Source organism: Syngnathus scovelli, chromosome 5 (genome assembly GCF_024217435.2).
Source record: "Syngnathus scovelli strain Florida chromosome 5, RoL_Ssco_1.2, whole genome shotgun sequence".
Lineage (NCBI taxonomy): Eukaryota > Metazoa > Chordata > Actinopteri > Syngnathiformes > Syngnathidae > Syngnathus > Syngnathus scovelli.
In genome coordinates this window covers 12,289,759-12,316,485 of record NC_090851.1, presented here as the reverse complement: position 1 = coordinate 12,316,485, position 26,727 = coordinate 12,289,759, and the positions used below count along the sequence as shown (strand labels likewise).

General features: G+C 41.4%; 1 protein-coding gene across 4 annotated transcripts; it reads left to right on the top strand.

Moving 5' to 3' along the window:
- The first annotated feature begins 376 nt into the window (after positions 1-376).
- On the top strand, positions 377-26,626 carry si:dkey-237i9.1 (SEC14-like protein 1). Of its 4 annotated transcripts, none has more exons than XM_068650916.1 (17): positions 377-718; positions 5,717-5,806; positions 16,315-16,464; positions 16,642-16,773; positions 17,602-17,730; positions 18,061-18,334; positions 18,477-18,586; positions 18,767-18,956; positions 19,384-19,472; positions 19,719-19,789; positions 20,242-20,413; positions 20,724-20,858; positions 20,944-21,078; positions 21,581-21,832; positions 21,921-22,099; positions 22,361-22,387; positions 24,037-26,626. In XM_068650916.1, the coding sequence occupies exons 2-17, from the start codon at positions 5,744-5,746 to the stop codon at positions 24,140-24,142; spliced, it is 2,214 nt and encodes a 737-aa protein (XP_068507017.1). In that variant the 5' UTR covers positions 377-718; positions 5,717-5,743; the 3' UTR covers positions 24,143-26,626. The 4 variants fall into 4 exon arrangements, with proteins under 4 accessions (XP_068507017.1, XP_049576084.1, XP_068507019.1 ...); XM_049720127.2 differs by having other exon boundaries at positions 18,477-18,607; XM_068650918.1 differs by lacking the exon at positions 22,361-22,387 and having other exon boundaries at positions 378-718.
- Positions 26,627-26,727: the final 101 nt, after the last annotated feature.

Below are 26,727 nucleotides of genomic sequence, written 5' to 3'. Positions count from 1 at the left end.
TCGTTTGTATGAAGTCACTGGAGTCTTAACATCAGTCATTCCAGGCCTGGATGAAAATGAGCGTCAGCACGACCGACTTGTTTCCTCAAATCGCGCTTGTAGAATAGAGGGGATCCTGCTGAGCTTTTTTTTCTCATTCCAAAACCACAAAGAATAATTTGACTGCGGTCATTCAGGACCACATCGTGGAAGTAAAGCAACAATCACATCATGAATTTATGTGATTTTCAGTCTTAATAATTGTAGATTATCTATTTTTTTAATCTTGCAGTCGAACCTTCCAGGCAAGATTATTTTTTAAGGAGGGGAAACGATTGCTGCAGAGCGTCCTAACCTGCTGACGTCAGTGGGCGGGCACATGACGTATGCGCTAGGTTGGAGACAGGAGGAGGAGACTGAAACTGGAAGACGGACATGGTCCTGCCTTGGTTGTCTATCATTCACGACAGCAAGAATTCTCAAAACTTGGTGACTGCCAGCTTGATCGTGGTCCTCTCCGCGTCCCTTGCCATCGGACCGCGAAGACGATTGATTCAGCAGCTACATGGCTAGCCAGTACAGCGAAGCTAACGAGTGTTAGCTTGTGCGCCAGCTCATCTCCCGGACCCCGGCGAAGTGGTGAATCAATGACAAGAATGGCTACTTTACTCGGATAGCCGAAGAAACAAACAATATTGCGCACAACCCATTTCCAGGCAAGCACCCGCTTACATAACTGGTAAGTTTATATTTAGTTATACGCTGACAACTTAACAGCAATTTCAAAAGTTGGTTTGGCTTGCAGTGTAACAATCAGCAGCGCTGTTGTGTAACGTCTGATGTGAACCAAAAACCGCAACCCCCCCACCATCACCGTCCATGGTTTGATTAAAACAAAAAAAAGAATAATTAGTCGCATAATGTTATTACATATTTTCAAAATACGCTTGTATAGTACTCAAACTTGGACGTATTAGTGCTACTCATCAAATCACAAAATTAAGTGACCTAATTGAGAGTTGTATGGACATAAATCGGTCACTGTTCTGTGTGATTGCTCGGACCGAAAATGTAAATAAAAGATCTATCGAACTGAACATGGGAGAACTGACAGCAATGTCTCTGATGTCTTGTTTTAACGTGTCTCCAAAGTTTCTGACAGACCCTGAAGCATGACGGTAATTATTGATGAGTGTGAGCATAGCTGTAGTGTCTTATTATTTTGTGTGTCCTAGCCTGGTTATTATTAGTCTTCTTACCCACCCTGATTCTTCCTTAAGACGCCGCTGGCTCCCAGCTTCCCTTGCAGCGTTTGCTCACAAACATGTATCATCTTGCTGAATAAGCAGAACCACAACGATCATAATCACTCTTTGCACGACATCAAGCATGAATCTAGACTATTTTGCTTCTAGTCATAACTTGTTTATTTCCTCTAACAGTACTGTCCACAATTTTATCTGTGTATCATGGCCACTGTAGCCTCCCTCCTTATCAGTTTCAAGTGTCTCTTCCACTATAAAGCATGAGCAGTTTTCGTATTCTATTACACGGAGTGTGTTTGCTGTGCAGTAGCTATAGTTGGACATACAGTGGAACCTCTAAGATTGACTACAATCTATAATTTCTTAATATTTTGAACAATGTTTCTCCATGGGAATGAATACATATGTATAGACAAATGTAACTTATGAACTTAACTGTTCGCATTTTAACATTTAACAATTTGCTACAAGTGTAAAAAATTGTCTGGAATAATAACTTTGCGAGTGCACATACTGTTTGGCCAGGACATTGAGACACATGCTTACTTTTATTGCCACACAACTATTTGTTCCAATTTTTGTTCAATGGTTGTCATCAAATTTGTGGTTTGCATCAATCCAACACACGAGTGGAGATTTTAATTTTTGTATCAAGCTGAAGTCCCACAATATAAATTAATGCTACAGACGTAACAATTCACTCAATCCCAGATTCGATTAGATTTTCAGTTTCTGATTCAATCAAAATTTCCCAAAATCTTTTTTTTTTTTTTTTTTTTTTTATAAAATGACTTTGTAACCAAAATATGTTTTTTTTTTTTTTTTTTACATCAGCAAGTTGTTCTTGTTGCAAACGGTACCTTTTTATAATTTAGCAAAAAAATAATAACTACCGTATTTTCCGGACTATAAGTCGCTCCGGAGTATAAGTCGCACCAGCCATAAAATGCCCCAAAAAGTGAAAAAAAACATATATAAGTCGCTTCGGAGTATAAGTCGCATTTTGGGGGCAATTTATTCGACAAAATCCCACACCAAAAACAGTCATGAACGAGCAACAACAGGCTAAACGATAGCAACAACAGGCTAAACGATAGGTATGCTAACGTGACAAACACAAACAAAGAGCTGAGAACGGGCCTGACGTAACATATAGAGGGATTAAGGACAACTATTACATGAATAACATGTTTATAAAACCATCAGTGTCACTCCAATTCATTAAATAGCAACAACAGGCTAAACGATAGGTATGCTAACGTGACAAACTCAAACAAAGAGCTGAGAACGGGCCTGACGTAACATATAGAGTGATTAAGGACAACTATTACATGAATAACATGTTTATAAAACCATCGGTGTCACTCCAATTCATTAAATAGCAACAACAGGCTAAACGATAGGTATGCTAACGTGACAAACAAAAACAAAGAGCTGAGAACGGGCCTGACGTAACATATAGAGTGATTAAGGACAACTATTACATGAATAACAAGTTTATAAAACCATCGGTGTCACTCCAATTCATTAAATCCATCGATCGTTCTTTGTCAACAATGGGTGCGCACGGCTGAGGGCGCTTGCGCTTCAAAATATTCCACAGGCTCATATAACGATAGATAAACTATATTTTAAATAACTATAATACAAGCCAATAATATGATCAAACCATCCGTGCACTTTAATTCCATTAAATCCATCGATCAAATTCCTCGTCCTTTGTCAACATCGCCGCGCGTGCGCCCTGACGTCAGCCTCGTCTTTATTCCACAGATCTACTATATAACTATATTGTAGCGTTAACAAAGTACAAGGATAGACGTAGGTTTGGTAAACGGCTCTTTATTAAACAAAACAAACTTCCAAGCGTGTGGCGGCGTGGACTTCCAGACAGACCGGGCGTGCGTAATGGCCATGTCCGAGCCCCGCGCACCGTTCGCGGACAGCCACTCGGCCGAGCGTCGGCCCCCGACTCAGTAGAGACCGGGCGTGCGTAAAAGCCATAATAGTTTTTCAAACCTTCTATGTCACTCCAAATCCTTAATTCCTTCAAACTCTTTGTCCTCCGTGTCACTTAGAAATGATCACCGCGAATGATGCCGGTCGTCCTTGTGTGGGCACGTTTGTATGTAAACAACCGGCGCGCCGCGCTACTGACGTCACTTGAAATAGTAATCCATTGGTACATCACGGTTCTCCAAACTTTCTTTCTGCTGCTCGATTACTGTTTTCAGCTGCATATTTTACAACTTGAAGTTTGTAACCTGCAAAATATGAGTTTCTTTTTGGTGCCATTTTTCTTAAGCCCACCCAGTTGATGAGTCACGGCCAACGGTAAAATTTAGAGCGCCCTCATCCAGTTTCGTCTGAAAATATAATTTTTCTTGGTTGTTTTATCAAAGTCAAAGTCTGCTTTATCGTCGATATATTTTTTTATATACTAAGACACACAAAGAGATTGAAATTACATTTCCACTATCCCTCGGTGAGATAGTACACATATGCATACAAGCAACACAAAAAAAACCAAGAAGGCACTAACAATGAATAAATAAGAGTATTGAATAAATGATAAATAAACAAATAATAATAAATAATAATAATAAATATAAGAGGAGCAGGGCGGCTCGGTGGCGCACTGGGTAGCACGTCCGCCTCACAGTTAGGAGGGTGCGGGTTCGATTCCACCTCCGGCCCTCCCTGTGTGGAGTTTGCATGTTCTCCCCTGGCCCGCGTGGGTTTTCTCCGGGCGCTCCGGTTTCCTCCCACATTCCAAAAACATGCTTGGTAGGCCGATTGAAGACTCCAAATTGTCCCTAGGTGTGAGTGTGAGTGTGAATGGTTGTCTGTCTCTGTGTGCCCTGCGATTGGCTGGCAACTGGTTCAGGGTGTCCCCCGCCTACTGCCCGATGACGGCTGGGATAGGCTCCAGCACGCCCGCGACCCCCGTGGGGACTAAGCGGTTCAGAAAATGGATGGATGGATAAGAGGAGCAAAAATGGAGCAAGTGTACATACAGCAGACAGTGGACTTGGATATGGTGCTTTAAAGTGTTAATTGCTTTATTTGATGTTTTCTCTATTTTTTATGTTTTGAATATGTTCAAGATAAAGAAATAAAAGCATGTGAAGTGATCAACTATACTAAAAATAACATGGGAAGTGGTCAACTATACTTGTAAGTGATGTCTTAATGATCAAGTAAAAATTTGTGAAAAAAAACATATATAAGTCGCTCCTGAGTATAAGTCGCCCCCCCACCCAAACTATGAAAAAAACCGCGACTTATAGTCCGGAAATTACGGTAATAATTTTGACAGTTTAAATAAAAACTTCCACTGTATATCCTCGGCCAGCTCGTTTGTTCTTACTTCACTTCTCTCGAGGTAAAATGGCTGCATCTTCCACCTGAACCTCGGAAGAGACACTAAAATTTTGCTGACTGTTGTCAAGCAAATTCACCTGGGTCAGTACTTGAGTTCAACATGAACTGATCGTCTAATGTGCAGGTTTTAGTTCCTAGTTGCAATTTAATTTTCATTGAGATTTTACTAATATCTTTATGTTATGTGGTGAATAAGTGTTAGTCGAGACCTACGTAGAAGGGTATGTCTTCAGGGACATGTGAGGTTCCACTGTGCACTCTCGTTTGCAGTGATGCTGTTTATTTTGGTCTGTTGAGCAGCCAATGCTGCATTTATTGATCACTGCCATTCCTGGATCACTGCCATTCCTGGTCCCATCCTGTAGGATTCAAATAGTCTAAAACAGTGGTCTCCAACCACCGGGCTGTGGGCCACCTTGGACTGGATAAATGAAACATCTAGTTTATTCATTAGCTGAGGCTGAACAATATTTTATTTTGAAAAGTGACGAGTCATTGACTGACATGTCCACTTGTCCGGGTTGAGTGACACTAATGTTAAATTCACAAGCTATGTAGCAAAATGTTGAAAATAAACTGACGTATTTGGAAAGTTTTTTCGCAATGGAGGAAAGGTCCAGTGAGGATTCAAGAATAGATCCAAAGAAGAAAATGAAAAGTGCATTTCACGGACAATACCAGGAGACACACTTGAAATATGAATTTACGGCAAGAGGTGATTCCAATGCACGATTATTGAAAACTGATGGGTCAATAAATCTCAGTGTCTTGAGAGCATCACATTTGGTGGCTAGCTGCATTGTTAATGTTAACAAGTTATTCAGTATTGGTGGAGAAAAACAACAACATTGTATTAACGTTTATTGTTGTAACAATAACACAAGGGTATGGACTTGTATGAAACGGTCCACAGCGGAAAACCGGTTGGGGACCACTGCTCGATAAAACACCAAAATTATACACTGTGTCTTGTGTTGTAAAACTAGAAGAAGGCGAATGCTATAATTATGGCATTGGTTCTTACAGCTATTGTGATGTTTTACATAATCTTTTCTTTCTCCTTTTCAAATCTCCGTATTTATTTTCAGGTTGTTGGTGTTACTGCAGTTCCAAACATGGTGCAGAAGTACCAGTCGCCCGTGAGGGTGTACAAGTACCCCTTTGAGCTGGTGATGGCAGTAAGTGTCTTTATTGTCCACCTGTCTACATGAATATTGCATGCTATTGACGCAGCGTTGCGTAATACAGACAAGCATGCACTTGTGTAAGAAAACAATTGAATACCACACCTTCCATGATCATCCACACTGGCATAAACTTGCTCCATTGCAAAATGGCAAAACAATTATCTGTTAAGCACAATGGAAATCTTTGATGCGGAAAACCAATAAATACTGAATCTGACTTATCAATGCTTTGTAGTCAAGTAGCTGTTTGAACGTGTCAGAAACTTAATCATTTGAAGACGTTAAATTATCCATAGGTCTGAATGTGAATCAAAATGCACCGGGCGCTTACGTACAGTACATTGCGTCAGGTATTATTTTATCATTTGCATGGGAATGATTTAACTAGTTGACGCATGCTCCGCCATTGTGCGATGGCAAACGCACTACGTCTGAGTTGGAGTTGATGATTATTGTTTCATTTTTATGTTTTTCAAATTACTGCCATTTGGGAACTTTGGTATTTTTTCCAGCCAAAATTCACAGTGCGATACTGGTATCATACTTGGTGCAACATTACCTGTGGCCATAGTTAGAATAAGCAGTGCGGAGAAAGCCAAATATAAAACTGTCCATCTTTCTATTTGTTTGATATTTTTATTAGTTTAATATTAGTTTCTGTTCCATTACCTACCTTCATTTTTACATCACTCGAGAGACACTTGTTGATCCAGTTATTCATGCTTTAGTCGGAGTAATTACACCTCTAATCATGGTGTGCCATCCATGTTTTTTTAAAGCCTTGTTGTGTCAGACAAGTGCTACTTCACTTAGATAAAAATAGGCGTTCTCCTCCAGCAAGCGGGAGGATGTAGGAAGACTAAATCTCCTTAGCACAGAGGCAAACATATATCTATTAATAGAGGGCTAACACACACGCATGCACGCACACACACATGCACACACTCCTGGTTGTACACATGCAGCTGAAGGAGGCTATTTGGTATTAGAAATATTTGCACGTTTTTGTAAAATGAAAGTTGAAGGTTATATTGATGTATATAGTCTTCAGGTCTAATTTGCACTGCATATGAAGACCATCCTAATGAATACTTAACCATTTGTAAAAATTTGTGTAATTTAATTTCTTGTCACTTTTCTTTCTGTAGTGTGTATTACTGCATTTGACAACTTCCATTTTTGTTTTAGCTACGTATCTGCAAGTCAGTACATGTCATAGTTACTTACCATGTGATTGGCCTGTCGGAAGCTCCAGAAAGCAGATTTTTTTTTTTGTGTGTATTTGCTTGGGGATTAATTTTAAGTATTTGCGATGATGAATTTTTGTGTACTCTCTCTATTTGACTAATAGAAAATGCCTTTCAGTCTTTTCAAATCCACTGATACTTTACCAGTGCGTCATGCTCCTCTGCTATTGTGTTCTGTTCAGTTTACAGTTCATCCAATGCTTTTCTCTACAGACCGTGAGGGGCCACGTTGCACACTGACAGGTGTTAGTGAAGCTTTTTGGCAATCACAAGTGTGGCTTTAAGTGCTGTTACATAAGTCTGCTTGGTTTCCCGCCCGTAAGCTGTGTTCCACAGGGGCTACTTAGGACTTACTTTAGATTTTATTTCTGGGTAATCACCATGTAAAGCATTTGAGAGCTTGCACATTCTGACAGCTGTTTGATTTGCACCACCTTTGCAACACTTCCAGTCACAACAGTTATCTGGATCATTTTGGCCAGAGTTGGACATGATAACCAACAAAGCAGACTTCCATCCATCTTGTCAAAGTGAATTTCCCACCCATAATGAATGAGACTCGCATTTCAATAGAAACAACTAATTGGTGGTGTAAGAATGGTGAAGAACACTTAGTTGAAGAGAGTGCATTTGTGTCACAGAATACCTTCAACATGGTTAAAAGTACAACAACATTTGTTTTCACTGCCTTCAACTTAAGCTGCAATAGTCGCTGAAGTCTACTTCCTTGTTTCAATAACAGGAAATATTGTTGTTGCTACTGCTATTATCATCTGGTAGGTGCTCGAGGCTTTTCTCTGGGGAGTCCCACAGGAATGTCAAAAAGCTGTATACAGCCTCACGCTGTTGTTTCAGGCCTGAAGGCCCGGTTATTGCTAGAACATATCCATAATTAGGAATTAGTTAAGTAACCACAAAAAGAACATTAAATATTTCTTTAAAACACAAGAACTAACCCCAGCTTGCACTTTTTTTTTGCTGTTCATACCATACCATTTACTGAAATGGTGAGAAAATGATGATGGATTTAGAAGAGATTCCAGACTGAAACATGTAACCTGTTGACCTTGTCTGGGTTGCTGACGTTATTATTTTACATAAGCTCTGTTTACTTTATTCACAGTGATACACACTGTAGAACAGGTCTTTTATAAAAGCATTTTTTGGCAATATACTAGATAGTAGTGTTGTTTTTGTCTTCATGGTATGCATACGCTAAAAAGCAAAACAAGAATCCAGATGCAAATATATCTGGTGGGAATGTTCTCTTTTTAGACCATTCGCAACAAAATTTGCACAGGATTATAAACAGGATGTGCTGTAACTTTCAGTCTGTATTGTTTACAAAATCTTCCCTGTCATTGGTTGTGTAACGACACAATAAATGTAGAAAACACGGAAGATTCTTTTGGTTTTTGTGTTATACCATACCATACCATACCATACCATACCATACCATACCATACCATACCATACCATACCATACCATACCATACCATACCATACCATACAATACAAAACAAATAGCCCTTTCACAACGGCTTCTTGTAGTTCATGTCTGTACTTTGGAATACATACCCTATAAATTCGATTCATGTTATTGCACTCTTTAACATTTAGTTCATTATTCTTCCTAGCTATGTATATGTGTGCATGTTTGTATAGGTCATACATAGGACACTGTTTTAAACTTTTGACCGCCCACATATTGTCTTGTGTTAACTCCTGAACCACCGTTCCTTTACCTGACTCATCCTGCATTTCTCCTTTTCCCTGAGTAGTGAGTGTCCTGACCCACTTATGGCCATGTCTGGTTAAGACTTCCGCAACCTAGTTTTCTGCTGCTGAATTATCCTGTGCTTTACTCTGTTCTAATGCGTATGTGACCTGCTGTCATCTGAGCTTAAGTGGAATGCAAACGTTTAGCGAAACTGTCTTGGGATTTTAACACAACCACACTGCCCTCATTTTTTCCCATCCACATCAAAATGAATTTCATATTGCAGTCATAAACATCCGTACCTGGATTGTGATGTACCTTACCTTATAGGCTAGAAATCAACACAAGTGTAAAATTGTTTTTCTTTCTTCTTGTGCTGTTTAAGGAGATTTAGTTGTGCACTGTCAATTTGAAAGGATTGCACTTTTAAAGGGCGTATTGTTGAAATTATTTGGCTGCTGTACTGCACAATGTTAATTTTTTTCTGGTAGATTAATATGCCAAAAATAAATGTGTTGCAATCTGCCTCAGTGAGCAGGATCTTATTATCATGCTGTGCTGCTTCTAACCGAACGCAGCAAGGTCATGTGACTCATTGGAGCCAATGGTAGTTCTGCAGCCGATTTCATTCACTGATCACAAGACACTCATTCACCCTTTTTTTCCCTTTCTGCAAGGTCGAGCTACTGCTTCTGCAGCTCCCTTCCCCCCTCCGGTTTTACTCTGCTGGAAGCAGATGACACGTCTCGCTATAGTCTCAATCTCATTTTGCACTGCAATCATGCGTCATCGTGTGCCAGTTCAGATCTTTGCAGCAGCATATCAACTGACTGGCAATTGTCTTTCATTACTCATTAGTTCCTCTGAATTTTGCCAGTAAAATTGAGGAAGACACAATGGGCTCTTTGCACATCCGGCACTGCTGAAAAATGGCTTCGACTTTTCCGGTATTGAATCAAAATAGTGTTGTACTATACACAGTGTTTATTGCACTCGCATCGTCTTTCTTGTCCTGAAATAAACCTAACATGTCAAATCGTACTGCGTACTACAGGCTGATATAATGGCAGATTTCAATAAAAGGCCTACCAATTACTGGTATTTAGGGCTTAAGAGTTGCATGCAGCAGGTTTTTCCCCATTTTTCTCTCTTTCTTCCATTTTCTTCCTTTAAATGTGGACTGCAGCATTGAAATTTCTGCTTGAAAACAAGTGGGTGGCCTGGCATGCAGAGACTGAAGACTCTTTTGTTGCATTTGTTCAGACAAAAGCCTGTTGTCTTTCCCAATCAAACACTCACTCGACATTCAAGATTCAAGTTGGGGTGACTTCAAATAAGGGCAAGAAAATAGTCGCATACTTCACTGTACCCCAACCACCGATCCACGACACTGTACTGGTTCGTGTGCCATTCGGTACTGGGTAGCGCATTTAGGTTGAAGTGACAATCAGTGCCTAAAGCATCCGCTTGCAAACGTCACATGACCAAAACCAGGAAAGGGTTAAGCCGCGATAGGTCATTACCTGAGCCCTTTGGCACTATAATGTTATTTCCAGTCAACAGCAAGTGGTAAATAGTGGTAAACCGGTTCCTGGTGGAAAAGGGACTGACGTAATACTTCTGCTGAAAAGACTACTGATAAAACAAAAGTTCATAGCACACAGATTAATTCATCACGTTCCGAGTTTCTGAGCAGAATGTCGCTCAAAAGCTACTTACATTAATAGGAGGCTCCCAATAATTTTGGTTCAAGTGTGTACGAGGACCCAGAAAAGACTCATTAAGCTCATGTTTTCTCATGCTGTGTTGGATGTCAAATATTGGTTGGAAATAAGCTTACCGTAATTTCCGGACTATAAGTCGCGGTTTTTTTCATAGTTTGGGTGGGGGGGCGACTTATACTCAGGAGCGACTTATATATGTTTTTTTTTCACAAATTTTTACTTGATCATTAAGACATCACTTACAAGTATAGTTGACCACTTCCCATGTTATTTTTAGTATAGTTGATCACTTCACATGCTTTTATTTCTTTATCTTGAACATATTCAAAACATAAAAAATAGAGAAAACATCAAATAAAGCAATTAACACTTTAAAGCACCATATCCAAGTCCACTGTCTGCTGTATGTACACTTGCTCCATTTTTGCTCCTCTTATATTTATTATTATTATTTATTATTATTTGTTTATTTATCATTTATTCAATACTCTTATTTATTCATAGTTAGTGCCTTCTTGGGGTTTTTTTGTGTTGCTTGTATGCATATGTGTACTATCTCACCGAGGGATAGTGGAAATGTAATTTCAATCTCTTTGTGTGTCTTAGTATATAAAAAAATATATCGACGATAAAGCAGACTTTGACTTTGATAAAACAACCAAAAAAAATTATATTTTCAGACGAAACTGGATGAGGGCGCTCTAAATTTTACCGTTGGCCGTGACTCATCAACTGGGTGGGCTTAAGAAAAATGACACCAAAAAGAAACTCATATTTTGCAGGTTACAAACTTCAAGTTGTAAAATATGCAGCTGAAAACAGTAATCGAGCAGCAGAAAGAAAGTTTGGAGAACCATGATGTACCAATGGATTACTATTTCAAGTGACGTCAGTAGCGCGGCGCGCCGGTTGTTTACATACAAACGTGCCCACACAAGGACTACCATCATTAGCGGTGATCATTTCTAAGTGACACGGAGGACAAAGAGTTTGAAGGAATTAAGGATTTGGAGTGACATAGAAGGTTTGAAAAACTATTATGGCTTTTACGCACGCCCGGTCTCTACTGAGTCGGGGGCCGACGCTCGGCCGAGTGGCTGTCCGCTGAACGGTGCGCGGGGCTCGGACATGGCCATTACGCACGCCCGGTCCTATGCCATGGAGCTCTCGTGTCTGGAAGTCCACGCCGCCACACGCTTGGAAGTTTGTTTTGTTTAATAAAGAGCCGTATACCAAACCCACGTCTATCCTTGTACTTTGTTAACGCTACAATATAGTTATATACTAGATCTGTGGAATAAAGACGAGGCTGACGTCAGGGCGCACGCGCGGCGATGTTGACAAAGGACGAGGAATTTGACCGATGGATTTAATGGATTTAAAGTGCACGGATGGTTTGATAATATTATTGGCTTATATTATAGTTATTTGAAATATAGTTTATCTATCGTTATATGAGCCTGTGGAATATTTTGAAGTGCAAGCGCCCTCAGTCGCGCGCACCCATTGTTGACAAAGAACGATCGATGGATTTAATGAATTGGAGTGACACCGATGGTTTTATAAACATGTTATTCATGTAATAGTTGTCCTTAATCACTCTATATGTTACGTCAGGCCCGTTCTCAGCTCTTTGTTTGAGTTTGTCACGTTAGCATACCTATCGTTTAGCCTGTTGTTGCTATTTAATGAATTGGAGTGACACTGATGGTTTTATAAACATGTTATTCATGTAATAGTTGTCCTTAATCACTCTATATGTTACGTCAGGCCCGTTCTCAGCTCTTTGTTTGTGTTTGTCACGTTAGCATACCTATCGTTTAGCCTGTTGTTGCTATCGTTTAGCCTGTTGTTGCTCGTTCATGACTGTTTTTGGTGTGGGATTTTGTCGAATAAATTGCCCCCAAAATGCGACTTATACTCCGGAGCGACTTATATATGTTTTTTTTCACTTTTTGGGGCATTTTATGGCTGGTGCGACTTATACTCCGGAGCGACTTATAGTCCGGAAAATACGGTAGATACAAACATTTTGGGCTGCTAGCCTTTTGAAGCCTTTTGTTTGACCATGTTGAAGCCAATGTTAGCACAAAGCATTTATTGTTGACCTCTATTTTCCGTGGGTAAGCAGCGTCAATAGTCAGCAATTGTGCTGACAGCAGGACAAATATTATATACAATGTTCCAGAGCAACATTGGTGAATAACAAAGTTCAGCATTCAGTCATGCACAGAGGAAAGACGGCTGTTGGTCTTGGCAACGGCAACTCAAGAAATGTTTACTTTATTCATATTGTTTGGACAGCTGATGTGCAACATCAGACTATTATTGACTTCAGTACTCAAGTTTTTTTTCATCTACCATCCTATTATTCGTGAACCCCTTATATTCATTGTATATAACTAAGACATGACTGGAGAGCATGTTAATTTTTCAACACGTGATGACAGCTTCCTGGACCTGGTCTACTCAACACATAAAGGAGCTTTCAAAGCCGCCACCCTCCCCCATCTTGGATTTTCTGACCATCTCACTGTTATGCTTTTGCCCGCTTACAGACAACTGGTGAAAGCATCCAGGCCGATTCGCAAGCGGGTGCGGGTGTGCCCTGAGGGTGCCTCTGATGCGCTTCGAGACTGCTTTGGCGCTACTGACTGGGACATGTTTAAGCGGGCGGCCACTTGCAACGATCGGACAGACATAGAGGAGTATACTGACTCTGTTTCCTCTTACATCACAAAGTGCATTGATGATGTGACTCACTCGAAATCCATCGTCACTCGGGCCAACTGGAAGCCATGGCTGACAGGGGCTGTCCTCAGGCTGCTGAGGGCCAGGGACGAAGCCTTCAGAGCGGGGGATGAGGCTGGCTTGAGGGCAGTGAGGGCCGACCTGTCCCAGGGCATCAAGGAAGCGAAAAGGGCGTTCTCTTGCAAGATTACCGCCCACTTCAAGGACAGCAGGGACGCACGGAGCCTTTGGCAGGGCATTCAGACCATCACGGACTACAAGCCCGCACTGCAGAGCTGTGAGGGCGACGTCCGTCTGCTCGACGATCTAAACCGTTTCTTTGCTCGCTTCGACGGTCAGAACAGCACTTGCCCGCTGAAGACCACTCCCCCTCCACACGAGCGGCCCCTGTGCCTCTCTGCCGATAGCGTGAGGAGGGCGCTTGCCGCTATCAACACCCGTAAGGCGGCGGGCCCTGACATCATCCCAGGTCGAGCGCTGAAGGACTGCGCTGGGAAGCTGACGATTGTCTTCACGGACATCTTTAACATTTTACTGCAGCAGGCCATCGTCCCTTCACGTTTCAAGGCTGGCACCATCGTACCTGTGCCGAAGAAACCTGCTCCGTCCTGCTTCCATGACTACCGCCCCGTGGCACTGACGCCCATCATCATGAAGTCCTTTGAGCGGCTTGTCATGGAGCATATCAGATCCATTCTCCCCCCCACCATAGACCCCTTCCAGTTTGCGTACTGAGCCAAACGGTCCTCTGAGGATGCCATCTGCTCTGCCCTCCACTCGGCCCTCACCCACCTGGAGAGTAGGGACTCGTATGTGAGATTGCTGTTTGTGGACTTCAGTTCTGCCTTCAACACCATTGTGCCACAACGACTCATCCGCAAGCTCGACAAGCTGGGCCTCAGTACCTACCTCTGCGACTGGCTTCTGGACTTCTTCTGTCAGAGGCCTCAGGTGGTACATGTCGGCGACAAAATCTCCGCCAGCATCACGCTGAGCACGGGGGCCCCCAAGGCCGCGTGCTCAGTCCGCTGCTCTTCACCCTGCTGACGCATGACTGCACTGCAACCTACAGCGACAACCGCATAGTGAAGTTTGCTGACGACACGACTCTGGTGGGTCTCATCACTAAGGGCGACGAGACTCAGTACAGGTTGGAGGTTGACCTTCTGACCGCGTGGTGCAGGGACAACAACCTCCTGCTGAACGTCAATAAGGCCAAGGAAATTGTTGTTGACTTCCGGAAGGGTCACACCCAACACCTGCCGCTGACCATCGACGGTGCTGTGGTGGAGAGATTGAGCAGCACCAGATTCCTGGGGGTGCACATCGGTGAGGACCTCTCCTGGTCCGCCAACACCGCATCGCTGGCAAAGAAAGCTCAGCGCCGCCTGTACTTCCTGCAGAAACTCAGGCGAGCAAGTGCTCCTCCTGCTGTCATGACTACATTCTACCGTGGCACCATTGAGAGCGTCCTCTCCAGTTGTATCGCTGTCTGGTAAGATTATTGGTGCTTCACTCCCCTACCTGAAGGACATTTACACCTCCCATCTCACCCGCAAGGCGACCTCGATTGTGAGTGATGTGAATCACCCCGCTCACTCTTTGTTTGATCTTCTGCCCTCTGGGAAGAGGTACAGGAGCCAGCGCTCCCGCCCCACCAGACTCACCAACAGCTTTATTCTCCAGGCTGTGAGGGTCCTGAACGCTCTTGCCCCTTCTGCGTAGCGTCCTGTACTTTTGCGCTATATTCTGACTGTCTGCTGTATGCACACTTGCTCCATTTTTGCTCCTCTTATTTATTGTTATTTGTTTATTTATTATTTATTCATCACTCTTATTTATTCTTTGTATGTACCTTCTTGTTTTTATTTTTTTTTGTGTTGTTTACTTGTATGTATATTGTGTACTATGTCTTGTCACCGTGGGATAGTGGGAACGTAATTTCGATTTCTTTGTGTGTCTTGGCATGTGAAGAAATTGACAATAAAGCAGACTTTGACCTTGACTTTTGACTTTGAGTGAGGCACAAGGATGAGGCACCCTACCAGTATTTTTGTGTTGCCAGCGTAGCATGCCGCTTGTGGGACGTTAAGAACGCTTTTTCATGGACTAACGCAAAGCGAACCCGCTGGCCTCGTTTATTCAACACAGCTCTCCTTCATAATCCCCGTTGCAATTGTCAACACTGTGCGAGTGTTCACTTTAGTACTTTGCATGCTTCTAGTTTTGGGGAAAAAAAATGTCATCCAAGGTGCCGACTGAATTACGTAAATGACTAATATGATGATTTATTATGGGCAGTGCACACGCTTCTGAGAGTTTGATTGGTCCACTGTGACATAATTTTATGGGTCAAATAAGACTATCGGTAAATCTTTTGGCAGCCTGAAGCTCTTTACTAAAAATCCATAAATTAACAGCATCACATTTAAGGCCGCAGCCTTCAACGCATGCGATTAAGTAATTATAATCCAGAAATAACTGTACATTGCTTTAATAGCGGCAACCTTGTGTTTGTGAATTGCTGTCAAAATTCTACAGTTTCCAACTATCTGCGAGGCATTGATTATGTGAATGTAAACAGCTAACCGAGTGTTATTTTATATTTGCTATTTCAAATATCAGTAAGCAATATACAGTACAGTAATCCCTCGTTTATCGCGGATAATTGGTTCCAAAAACCACCCGCGATAAGTGAAATCCGTGAAGTACGGTCACCATCAAGAAGTACTGGGCAGGCTAACAAGTTAGCGGAAAGATGCTAATTTGTGATCGTGCTAACACGCGAAAACGGACTTCTGTAGGAATGTAAACGAATATTTGGAGCAATACTACATTGTCGTAAAGGTTAGACACATGTTTCCTCAATTTAGAAGTTTTATTTTGACTTTTAAATTGTTTTTTAATTTGGAAAAAAAATCCGCGATGTAGTGAAGCCGCGATAAACGAAACGCAAAGTAGCGAGGGATCACTGTACTTCAGTAATCTGCCCCCTGCATGTAATGAGGAGAAATGATTGTCAGTATTACATAAATTGGCACCTCTTTCCTCTTCCAGGCTTATGAGCGCCGGTTCCCCACATGTCACCTTATCCCCATGTTTGTGGCAAGCGACGTGGTCGATGAAGAGACAAGTGAGGATAGATCTACTCATAAGATTGAGCGGCGCTGTGCCCTGGATGTGGACGCCCCGCGCCTTCTCAAACGGGTAATCTACCTATCACACTACCACTAATTGACACCCTAAATTCAATTGGCTGTCATAAAGATCTTCTATTCTGAACTTTTTAAATAACTATACTTTTGCCTTTGTTACTCTACAGTATGTATTGGCAGTACCCTTGAAGCTGTCTCTCTATAAAGATTGTTTGTGTCTGGTTTGCAGATTGCTGGTGTCGACTATGTCTACTTCATCCAGAAGAATACACTCAATCGAAAGGAGCGGACACTTCACATTGAATCGCATAACGAGACCTTCTCCAACAGGGTCATCATCCATGAGATATGCTGCTACTCGGTAAATACACCTGCACATTCTAGTGTGCCTTAATAAGATGTGGTTTACACATTTGATGTCTTTTGGAAATCCATCAGTTCCCCTGGACTGAAAGCTCTGTAATAGTGATCTGAAACCTGTATACATCTACTGTTGGATGATCTGTGAGTTCAAATGTACTCCTCAATGAATGAGCATGCACAGGTGCACTGAGCTAAAGAGGTCAAGGACGTTGCGTTAGCAGCCAGTTATTTAGGGCTCTAATTTTAGCTTCAACGCTCCGCGGTGGTTCTTATTGTGCACGTTAACACAGTGTTAGCAGTAACTCAGCTGGACAGCCTAATTACACAATGCTAATGGACCTGGCTAAAGCGGAAATGTTTTCGTTGCCAAGGGGGATGAGCTACTGAGTGTCTTGCATTTACCACTTGAATTTTGATGCTTTTTTTTTTTTTTTTATTCTGGATTACATGAAAAAAAACTTTCCCTAATTATATGAAACACGACAAAGCTATCATAAATATGCTTGAATCTGCTGTTGGATATAAAATATAATTTTGCTCTTTGCCTAGAATTGTGGTCTTTAAATGATGCTTTATTGCCTCCCATGTTGAATGCTGATGAATGTTTATCCAGTACATTCTCATTTGTTTGACCTGTGTTTTAACCGCCAGAGTTGTCATTTGGGTTGGCTAATTTTATATGGATAGGCTGACACAAGCATACTTCAATTCACAATGCAGCGCAAATACTTCTCTTTGTGCGTCATGTTCTAGTGATTCATTGTTACAATAGCAGCAAAGCTCCCCTTTTTTACTCATGTATTGTGTATGTTCTCACATTTTCCAGGTTCACCCCGAGAATGAAGACTGGACTTGTTTTGAGCAGTCTGCCAGTCTTGATATCAAGTCTTTCTTTGGCTTTGAGAGCACAGTGGAAAAGATTGCAATGAAACAATATGCCAGCAGCATCAAAAAGGTGTTTGTGTGCTTATTTTTTCAGAATGACTTTGACCAACTTCTTGGTGCTGCATCCATGCAGTAGTTATTTTCCAAGGACATATAGTAAATATGCTTGGGTTTTTCTCTGTGGTCAATAGGATTTTGGATTTTTCTTTCTATTATTCTATTAGATCATTTTTCAATTGAAGTTGAAATTGCTTCATAAAACCTACATATCCTCAATTGAATAATGCACTACACAAGAAGGCATATCAGTCCTCTGCTAGACCCATAGTATACAATTTCATTCTTTCAGTTTTTGCTTGGAATTTTGTAACGTCATAACTTTATTCTTCTTCTTTTGCAGGGAAAGGAAATTATAGAGTACTACCTAAAGGAGCTAGAAGATGATGGGATCACTCATGTGCCACGATGGAGTCCAACCTCTCTCCCTCTGCCTCCCACCAGACCAACCAGTCTCTTTAGCAGCCCACCTCCTGACCCCAAGGAACCTGTCACTGCCGCTGTTCCCATCCCTCTGCCCAGTGATGCCATGGACAGCACCTCTCAGGATGCTAAGCAGGACAGCGCCGGCCTTCAGGCAGATATTTTAACCGAGGTTCTGGCTGGCACACCGGAAGGTCTGTTTCGCTAATAATTGAAATATGAGTGGCTGGCCCCTCGAAATAATTGAATTAGTGCTTTCTGCGAACTGTAATTAGACATGTCATGTGAATTGGGCAATTTGAGGTGTGATTTGTTTGTTTTGTTTTGCATTTACAGATAAACTGGATGCTGATTATATCAAACGCTATCTTGGTGATCTTACACCCCTGCAGGAAAGCTGTCTCATTAGACTTCGTAAATGGCTGCAGGAGACCCACAAGGGAAAGGTGACATGCAACTTTGCACAGGTTGTGTATTTGCAGGAATATAATCAACCAAGACAATTTGTAAATAATTACTGATAATCTGAGATTCATTTATAGTATCATTAGAAATGCAAGTTAATTGGTCTAGCTGTACATTTTGATCCATTATTTTACAATATCTCGCCACCATTTTTATTTCAGATTCCCAAGGATGAACACATCCTGCGATTCTTACGGGCTAGGGATTTCAACATGGACAAGGCTCGTGAAATTTTGTGCCAGTCGCTGACCTGGAGGAAGCAGCACCAAGTAGACTATCTTCTTGAGACATGGAGTTCACCACAAGTCCTTCAGGACTATTACACGGGGGGTTGGCACCACCATGACCGAGGTAGGTTAAAACATCCAACCCTGCTGTTTACACATCCATGATTTATGTTGGCTAGTCTTGCAAAGCTAGCCAAGATCTTTGCTCTCAGGTTTCTTTTAGACTCGGGTTACATGATAATGAACTCAACCCTGCTTAGATCTCAACCGTTCAGAACACATTTCATCATACATTTTTCATCATAGACCTTGGCTTCGGTATATAGTGTCACATCCTGTGTAAAATGTATTTTTGTAGTCTGACTTCTGTTCCCAGATGAGTGTGCAGATAAAGTTTGTGTTTCATGTTCACAAAAGATTTTCCATGTCTACATAACAGAAGAAAGGGTGGCTGTACTGATTCACACTCAGCGGTTTAATATACAACTTTGTAAACTGTAGTATTGCTGCAAGTCATTTTAATGTCTATTATTCTATATTGTCTCTTCTAGATGGTCGGCCTTTGTACGTCCTAAGACTTGGCCAGATGGACACCAAAGGACTGGTCCGAGCTCTTGGAGAAGAATCTCTGCTTAGACATGTATGCACAGTGCTTACGTTGCGTTAACTGTTCACATGACATTTCATGTTAATTCCCGATGTAAACCATTCAGATTACAAGTGAGGTAATTAAAGTCCAGTGTCTCAAAGGAGACACGCTTTTTCAAATGATAGCATACACACAGTTGCCTTCTATAAATAGTGCACCTAAAATGTATCCAGCGTGCTTATAGAGTTGCTAAATTTTTGAAATGTCACAATCACTTTCTGGTCCGTTCATTTTTAGGTGCTATCTATCAACGAGGAGGGGCTGAGACGCTGCGAAGAGAACACAAAGGTGTTTGGTCGTCCCATCAGGTAAACTGAATTAAAATGACACCAAGTCAGATTTGTTTTGGAGAATGTAGTTGGCTTGTAATTAGCTTTTATGCTCACTTCCATAGCTGGCATGCACTCCATGAGGCAGTCCAGTGTAGTCAATCATATATTCAGCAGAATGAAGACAATCAAGCATTTTAGTTGACAAGTGGGCTGATGCAGCCTATGGTGGGAAGAGTGAGGGCAAGGAATGAAGATGGTATCATTCAGGCATCTCAGCAGGAGGCGCGTGCAGGGATCTGAGCCACACTGGATGGCATATTAACTATGAATAGCTGTTATACTGCACATTGGCAAGAGCTAGACAGGAGGATGTCAAGGTAGCCAGAGAGAGAGTCTAGAATTCGCATTCATTGCTATCACCACTCAACTCGCACGTTCTAAATGGTTGCTTATCGGTTTGTGCTTTTGTCGACTCCTTTTGTGCGTAGTTGCTGGACATGTCTCGTGGATCTGGAGGGTCTAAACATGCGTCACCTGTGGCGACCAGGAGTCAAGGCCCTGTTGAGGATTATTGAGGTTGTAGAGGCCAACTATCCAGAGACGCTGGGACGACTGCTTATCTTGAGAGCTCCCAGAGTCTTCCCAGTCCTTTGGACTCTGGTGAGCAATGGCAACCACTGGCTCTTGGAATTATAGAAAGCTATATTGAAGAACGAGTTCATACTTGATGGGTTTCAAATCAATCAAGTGTTTCAGTTGTCTTTACGTTCAAACACTGCACACTAATAAATCTCAATGTTCTACATTCTCATTTAATGAAAACAATGTATAGATTTGAGCGTATAAAAAAACATTTACAGAAAAATGTTAGTGAGCACATTCTGTGCAGATGTTTTTTGCCTTCTCTCTGTATCTAGCCAGTTTGGTCACCATGTAATCTGATAAACACTGTGATGTTTCCTGACTTTAGGTGAGTCCATTCATCGACGAAAACACACGCAAGAAGTTCTTAATCTATGCAGGAAACGATTACCAGGGCCCCGGTGGCCTGGTGGACTACATAGACAAGGAGATTATCCCCGACTTCCTGGGCGGCGAGTGTATGGTGAGTTGAGAGTCACGCATTAAAGAATTTGGTTAGATTCTAAGATTGCCTTTACTGACCTTGCACACATGCGCTCTCTCTATAGTGCGAGGTACCTGAGGGAGGCCTGGTCCCAAAATCGATGTACCGCACTGCAGAGGAGCTTGAGAACGAAGATGTTCGTCTATGGACTGAGACAATCTACCAAAGCGCCAGCATCTTCAAGGGAGCTCCACATGAGGTGAGACTGAGTTGCACAACCATAACAAGAGGATGAAAGTGATGACACTTTTCATTTTCTCATTTCATGAGTTTATTAAGCAACCCAATCTAACAAACAACATAAATATGTAAAACCTATTTTTTTGTGCTCAAGGCAACCAAGGCAAGAGACAATCTACCAAAGCGCTTAAAAGTGATATGTCGGCCAGGACAAGAGCAAGCCATGTGCTGCCTAGATTTTGTTTTGTTGAAAGGTCTGCCATCTTGTGGCTAAAACCTGTCAACTGCATCATTCAAGTCCTTCATACAATGTTCTTATATGACATAATTATGGTACATACCTGCTCTCATATAACAGGATTTTACCAAAGCAAATAAATAATTGTCACTCAAAGCCACCCTCCTTGTACGTACATAACAAAATATTCATAAGCATGTCTCCCTTCCACTTGAGAGGGACTCTCTATATAATTTGAAAGCTATGAATATTTATTCTTTCATAATGTCCTTCTTTTAAACAGCTTCTGATTGAGATCATTGACGCCTCCTCAGTCATCACGTGGGACTTTGATGTGTGTAAAGGTGATGTGGTGTTCAACATCTTCCACTCCAAGCGTGCCCCACAGCCACCGCGTAAAGACCCACTGGGAGCTCATGGGATCACCTCCCCAGGTGGCAACAATGTGCAACTCATAGACAAGTCATGGACGCTGGGGCAAGATTATAGTATGGTAGAGTCCCCTCTGACCTGCAAGGAAGGAGAAAGTGTACAGGTAAGGTTTTGAGAATCTAGGGTCTAGTCAATAAATCTGTGTTTCATCTAGTAGTACACTTTTTTACACTCCCCTGTGCTTTGTTTAGGGCTCCCATATTACACGCTGGCCAGGTTTCTACATCCTCCAATGGAAGTTCCACAACATGCCGGCCTGCTCGGCCACCAATCTGCCTCGCGTAGACGATGTGCTGGCTACGCTGCAAGTTTCCTCGCACAAGTGTAAAGTCATGTACTACACCGAGGTGTTGGGCTCGGAGGACTTCAGGTTGGTAACCGAACCAGTTGGCCTTTTTCATTGAAATGATTGAACCTCAATTCTATATTGAGTTCAACTTTTCCGTCCCGAGATCTTGCAGTTTTCCTATGCACCGCACATACTGCAAGACTACGTATATTATCCTTGAGTATTGAAATGAGGATGCTTACTTTCCCAGACTTTTTTTTTTATATCCTTTTTTTTCTGTCAAACGCATTTCTGTTCTTTTTTGTCCTCCCCCTCCTGCCTCTCTTTCTTCTTCCTGTGAAGAATGGCTTGCTGCGACGTGCAAAGTTTGTAAGTGGCGCAGAGGTTGCCCCTTTTTCTTTAGCACTACCCCGTCGTCATTTCCGCTTTTGACCCACCCCCATGGCAGCTGGCTAGGGCAATCACAATGTCCTGAGCACAGTCTGGCTTTGAGCCTGTTGACTATCGCTCTGCTTGCATGACTAACAATACTAGCAATCATTGGCCTTATTGAAGTCTTGAAACTGCTACTTACTATTCTTTTCCTAATGCAATGTGGATTCAAGAACTGTTAAAACTGCACTAGCTGTTTTGTGTTGTAGTCTTTTACTACAGATATGATGGCAACATCTTAAACATTTTGTTTAAGAAAGTGTTTAACTTTTTTGGGGGGGTGTTGACAACTCAAATAAGATTATATTGAATGTATAAACAACTGGTGCTCTTGGAATGGAATGGAATTTGCGACTATGTTCACCTGACAAATCTTCTAAACTGCGATTACTGTATTTTTGTTTTTTAATGGAATCCAATTCCATCTTTATCAGCGTGGCATACTGTACATAATTAGTCAGCATTAGGATGTGTTTGTGGCTTTCCATAAGCGACACAACATGCAAAGAGTTAAGATAGACTCAGCTTTTACCATATAACGCCTGGAACAAGACATGGCCCTTTCTTATTCCGTGTCATACACAGTTAAACAACTTACTGTAGTTGAGCTGATACACTGTTATTGTGGCCTCTGTTAGGCTCTAAAGCAGTGTTTCCAAACATGTTTTCATCCACGGCACACCTTTTCATTGGAAAAAATCTCGAGGCACATCACCAACAAAAATCTGTTGTTACACTAGGTTCTATATTCAAATTAGTTACATTATGACGAAAGACTTTGTGAAATGCTATATAAAGTCCTACTTGTGTAGAGAGTTGAATTTTTTTTAATGCTATTTATTTTTCCTAATAAAACTGAATAAATAATAAATATAAAAGTTAATAAAAGATTTTTTTTAAATGTTTTTGACAGCGCAAGGAATAAACTATTGAAAGTGATTAAAATCCAAAAGAATCAACATAACTGTGTTTACTGTTTTAAACTAGCTCTATAAATATTGCGACATGAAGAACAAAGTCGCGTTTAAAGACCGCCCTGCGGTTCTGGGAGCAGCTGAGTGGTTACCACAGTGAAGGTGTCGCGACTTGTTTATGTTGGTGAAAAATGCACAATCCAGGTTCTCCCGTCGATCTACATGGTGGGGTTTCTGTTAGTCCGCAAACGCACCACAGTCGTCAGAGCGTCACTGTTATCAAAAGCACATAACAGCACACACATAAACTGAATATGTGCCGATGCATCAAAATCAGAATGACACAATATGAAATCTCACGCACGTGCAATTAGCAAATGGCTGACATAGGTCTTGCGCTAACTAACCAGTGTTTTGGCAATCCGGTTTACAATGTGTTCCGTAATATTGGACAATTTCTTGCGGCACAGCTGAACATCTCATGGCACAGTGGTTGTGAAACACTACTCTAAAGCATTGAGTGCTGTTGACTGTTTTTCTTTACTGCATGGTAGTGGGTGCGCGTTATGGTCACATGATGGACCTTTAGTTGGCCAAACTGATTTGGGCTATGTCGATGGGGAAAAATGTAAAGGTTATTTTTCCCTTACCGGACTGTGTCTCCTTTTGCAGGGGTTCAATGACCAGCCTGGAGTCGAGCCACAGTGGCTTCTCTCAGCTCAGCGCTGCCACCACTTCATCCAACCAGTCCCAGTCCAGCTCAATGATCTCCAGATAGACAGCACTGTCTCCTACGTGGTGATAACCCCAAGAACCTCTTTACTCTGACTTTATTACCGTGGGTGTTGACCAGCAGACAACAAATCGTGGGTCGGAAAAAAAAAAAAAAGAAAAAAAAAAGAGAGACTGTGTTACCTCCTTTAAAAGGGCTTTTTTTCTTTTTCTTATTTTTTTGCACAAAGGTCTTGGTGTCTATGCTGGGCAACAAATGAGACCAAGCATTTAGAGAATTTCAGTTTGTGGCTTATTTACAGTGGAAAACTTTAAGGCTACACACTGAACTGTTTGATTTTTGGAGGTAAGAAGCAATATTTTCATCCCAGGAGTGGCAGGTCTGAATGGACAAAGTCACTGGAGGTGCCGTTATGTACTGTACATGCATTTACTCCACTCCAAAATTCTGCAGGCAATAATCAGATGACGCACCACTCATTCATGTGCGCCACTGTAGCAGAATGGAAGTTGTTACATATTGCCATGCAACACGTAAATGTTTGACAAAAAAAATTGCTCTTGTTATGTTAACACAAAGATGTTTTCAATGTGGACAACAGGTGGGAAATCCATCACACATCTTTAAAATTTACATTGACATTTTTTGAAAGAAGTAGTCCTCAAAAAGTTCTAGATTGTTGCCTGCAACTCCAATGTGAATGTCTGAGTTGATTGCACTTACGAAAACACAAGTTTACTCAGACCAGATTCAGATATCATGCGTATGTTTTCAAAAAACACAAAGTTTCTGAGTGGGTGGGGTTTATTAAATCATGGCAATACAAATTGAGTCAACGGATGGTAATTGCCTTTTATTGATGTTCGCTTAGTGTCCGGATATTCTCTGAGCATCCTGACTTTCACGTGATAGCTTCCTGTGGCAGGCCCCACCATCTTTTGATAACTTTATCATGCCATGTACAGCATACTTGACCAGCATCTTTAGTGCGTGAAGCAATAACAATACTGTTTGTAGTTAACCATTGAGATGTCCATTGTAATAGTGGTAATGGTGAAGGCTGATTGCAGGTGACCTTTATGTAATGCGGCAGGCACAAAGGCAAACTGAGCCAAGATGTGTGTGATTGCGTGTGCGTGTGTTTTATTATGGAATAAATAGGTCATTCATCTTTATTTTTTTCCACTATGGGCTCGGCAAGTTTGTGTTTGTGAGGGTGCTTGCGATCACCAAATTAAAAGACAACTTGCCTCAATTATACAAGGTCATCATCGTAATCTGGCAGAGCTGCTCTCATTTACATTTTTTGGGGGGGTGAGATGTAATTTGTGAGTGCATTTCAATGAATATCTTTATTATGATGCTTATCATTTGATTGTGTTTTAGTTAAAAAAAGGTATCATGACTGTACATGTATTAGTTGTAGTTAAGGAGTGCTACTGTTTTAGACTTACTTGATGGGGTCGAAACAGTGGTGTGTTACTGCATGCACATGGTACACGTGGTGACTGGGTTTATCAGTTTGCAGTTTAGTTTGTAAATTAATAGCCATTTTTAAGAGCCATTTGTCAATAAACACCATTTTAGCCTTTGTAAGACTCGCATAGAAACAGCTGCTCCATTCAAGGTCACTTAATAATTGTTATTGTCAACAGTTTTACTAGTTAACTGGATAAGAAGCATTAATGACTTGACTGTAAATTGCCAAGAGTCATCAAATGCTCTCTTTATGGGCACTTAATACTCGAGAAGAACTCCAAAGGATACTTACCGTGCATGTTTGAGATACACGAAACTGTTTTTAACTCCAAATGAAAGGTCAAGATATTTTTGTGTGGAATATTTGCAATAATGTGAAACGTTTTACCTCCTCAGAATGAGGGCTATCATGTATGGATCTACAAGATTGAATGCTGGAAACAGTAGTGAAAAGAAGACATACCTGTAAAATGTATGTTACTGCACACACTTCCTCCCTCCGGCGTACTTGGCCTTCGAATCCCCTCCTGCCCACTCCGAAGCATGTCTCGACCCAAACAGCCATCTTAACCATACCTTCTAATTTTTCATAGAGATTAATCCAGTTTCTTTAATTGGTATAGTGATTAAATATGCAGAAATAGAAGCAGACCCAAGTAGTCATTATTATTGTTTTATTTCACTTTGAGTGCACCTTAGATTTGTGTAACTGCTTAGGTGAAATTAGTAATTGAAGCCATGGGCATAAAGTGTTCTTGATCCAGTATTTCAATACCATGTGAATTCAATGTTTGAGATACCGGAGACCCTTCACGTTTTCTGTATCCTGCCTCTTTGATTTACATCACGTGTACATTTTCAAAGATCTCTTGAGGGCTATGAAACTCGTTTGTTATTAATTTTCCATGTGTTTGTTCGTCCGCTTCCTATTCTCACAGTTACATATCTCCTATCTTAATGTGAGATATCATGTAAAAAGTACTTATTTGAATTGGTGAGAATTTGCGCCTTTACTTTTTTGTTCTGAAAACATTAAACTTGAATTAAGTACTGTTGGGTCCTATTCATTTGCATTGCTCATTCACTTTTCTCATTTTTGAGGGGCACCTTTCTTGCATCATTAAAACAATATCCTAAACAAGAAATGTGCC

Coding starts and splice junctions, on each gene's coding strand:
- si:dkey-237i9.1 (XM_049720127.2), top strand. CDS start 5,744: ATGGTGCAGAAGTACCAGTCGCCCGTGAGGGTGTACAAGTACCCCTTT. Junction 16,774..17,601: donor ATGAGATATGCTGCTACTCG/GTAAATACACCT, acceptor CACATTTTCCAG/GTTCACCCCGAGAATGAAGA. Junction 20,859..20,943: donor TCCTGGGCGGCGAGTGTATG/GTGAGTTGAGAG, acceptor CTCTCTCTATAG/TGCGAGGTACCTGAGGGAGG.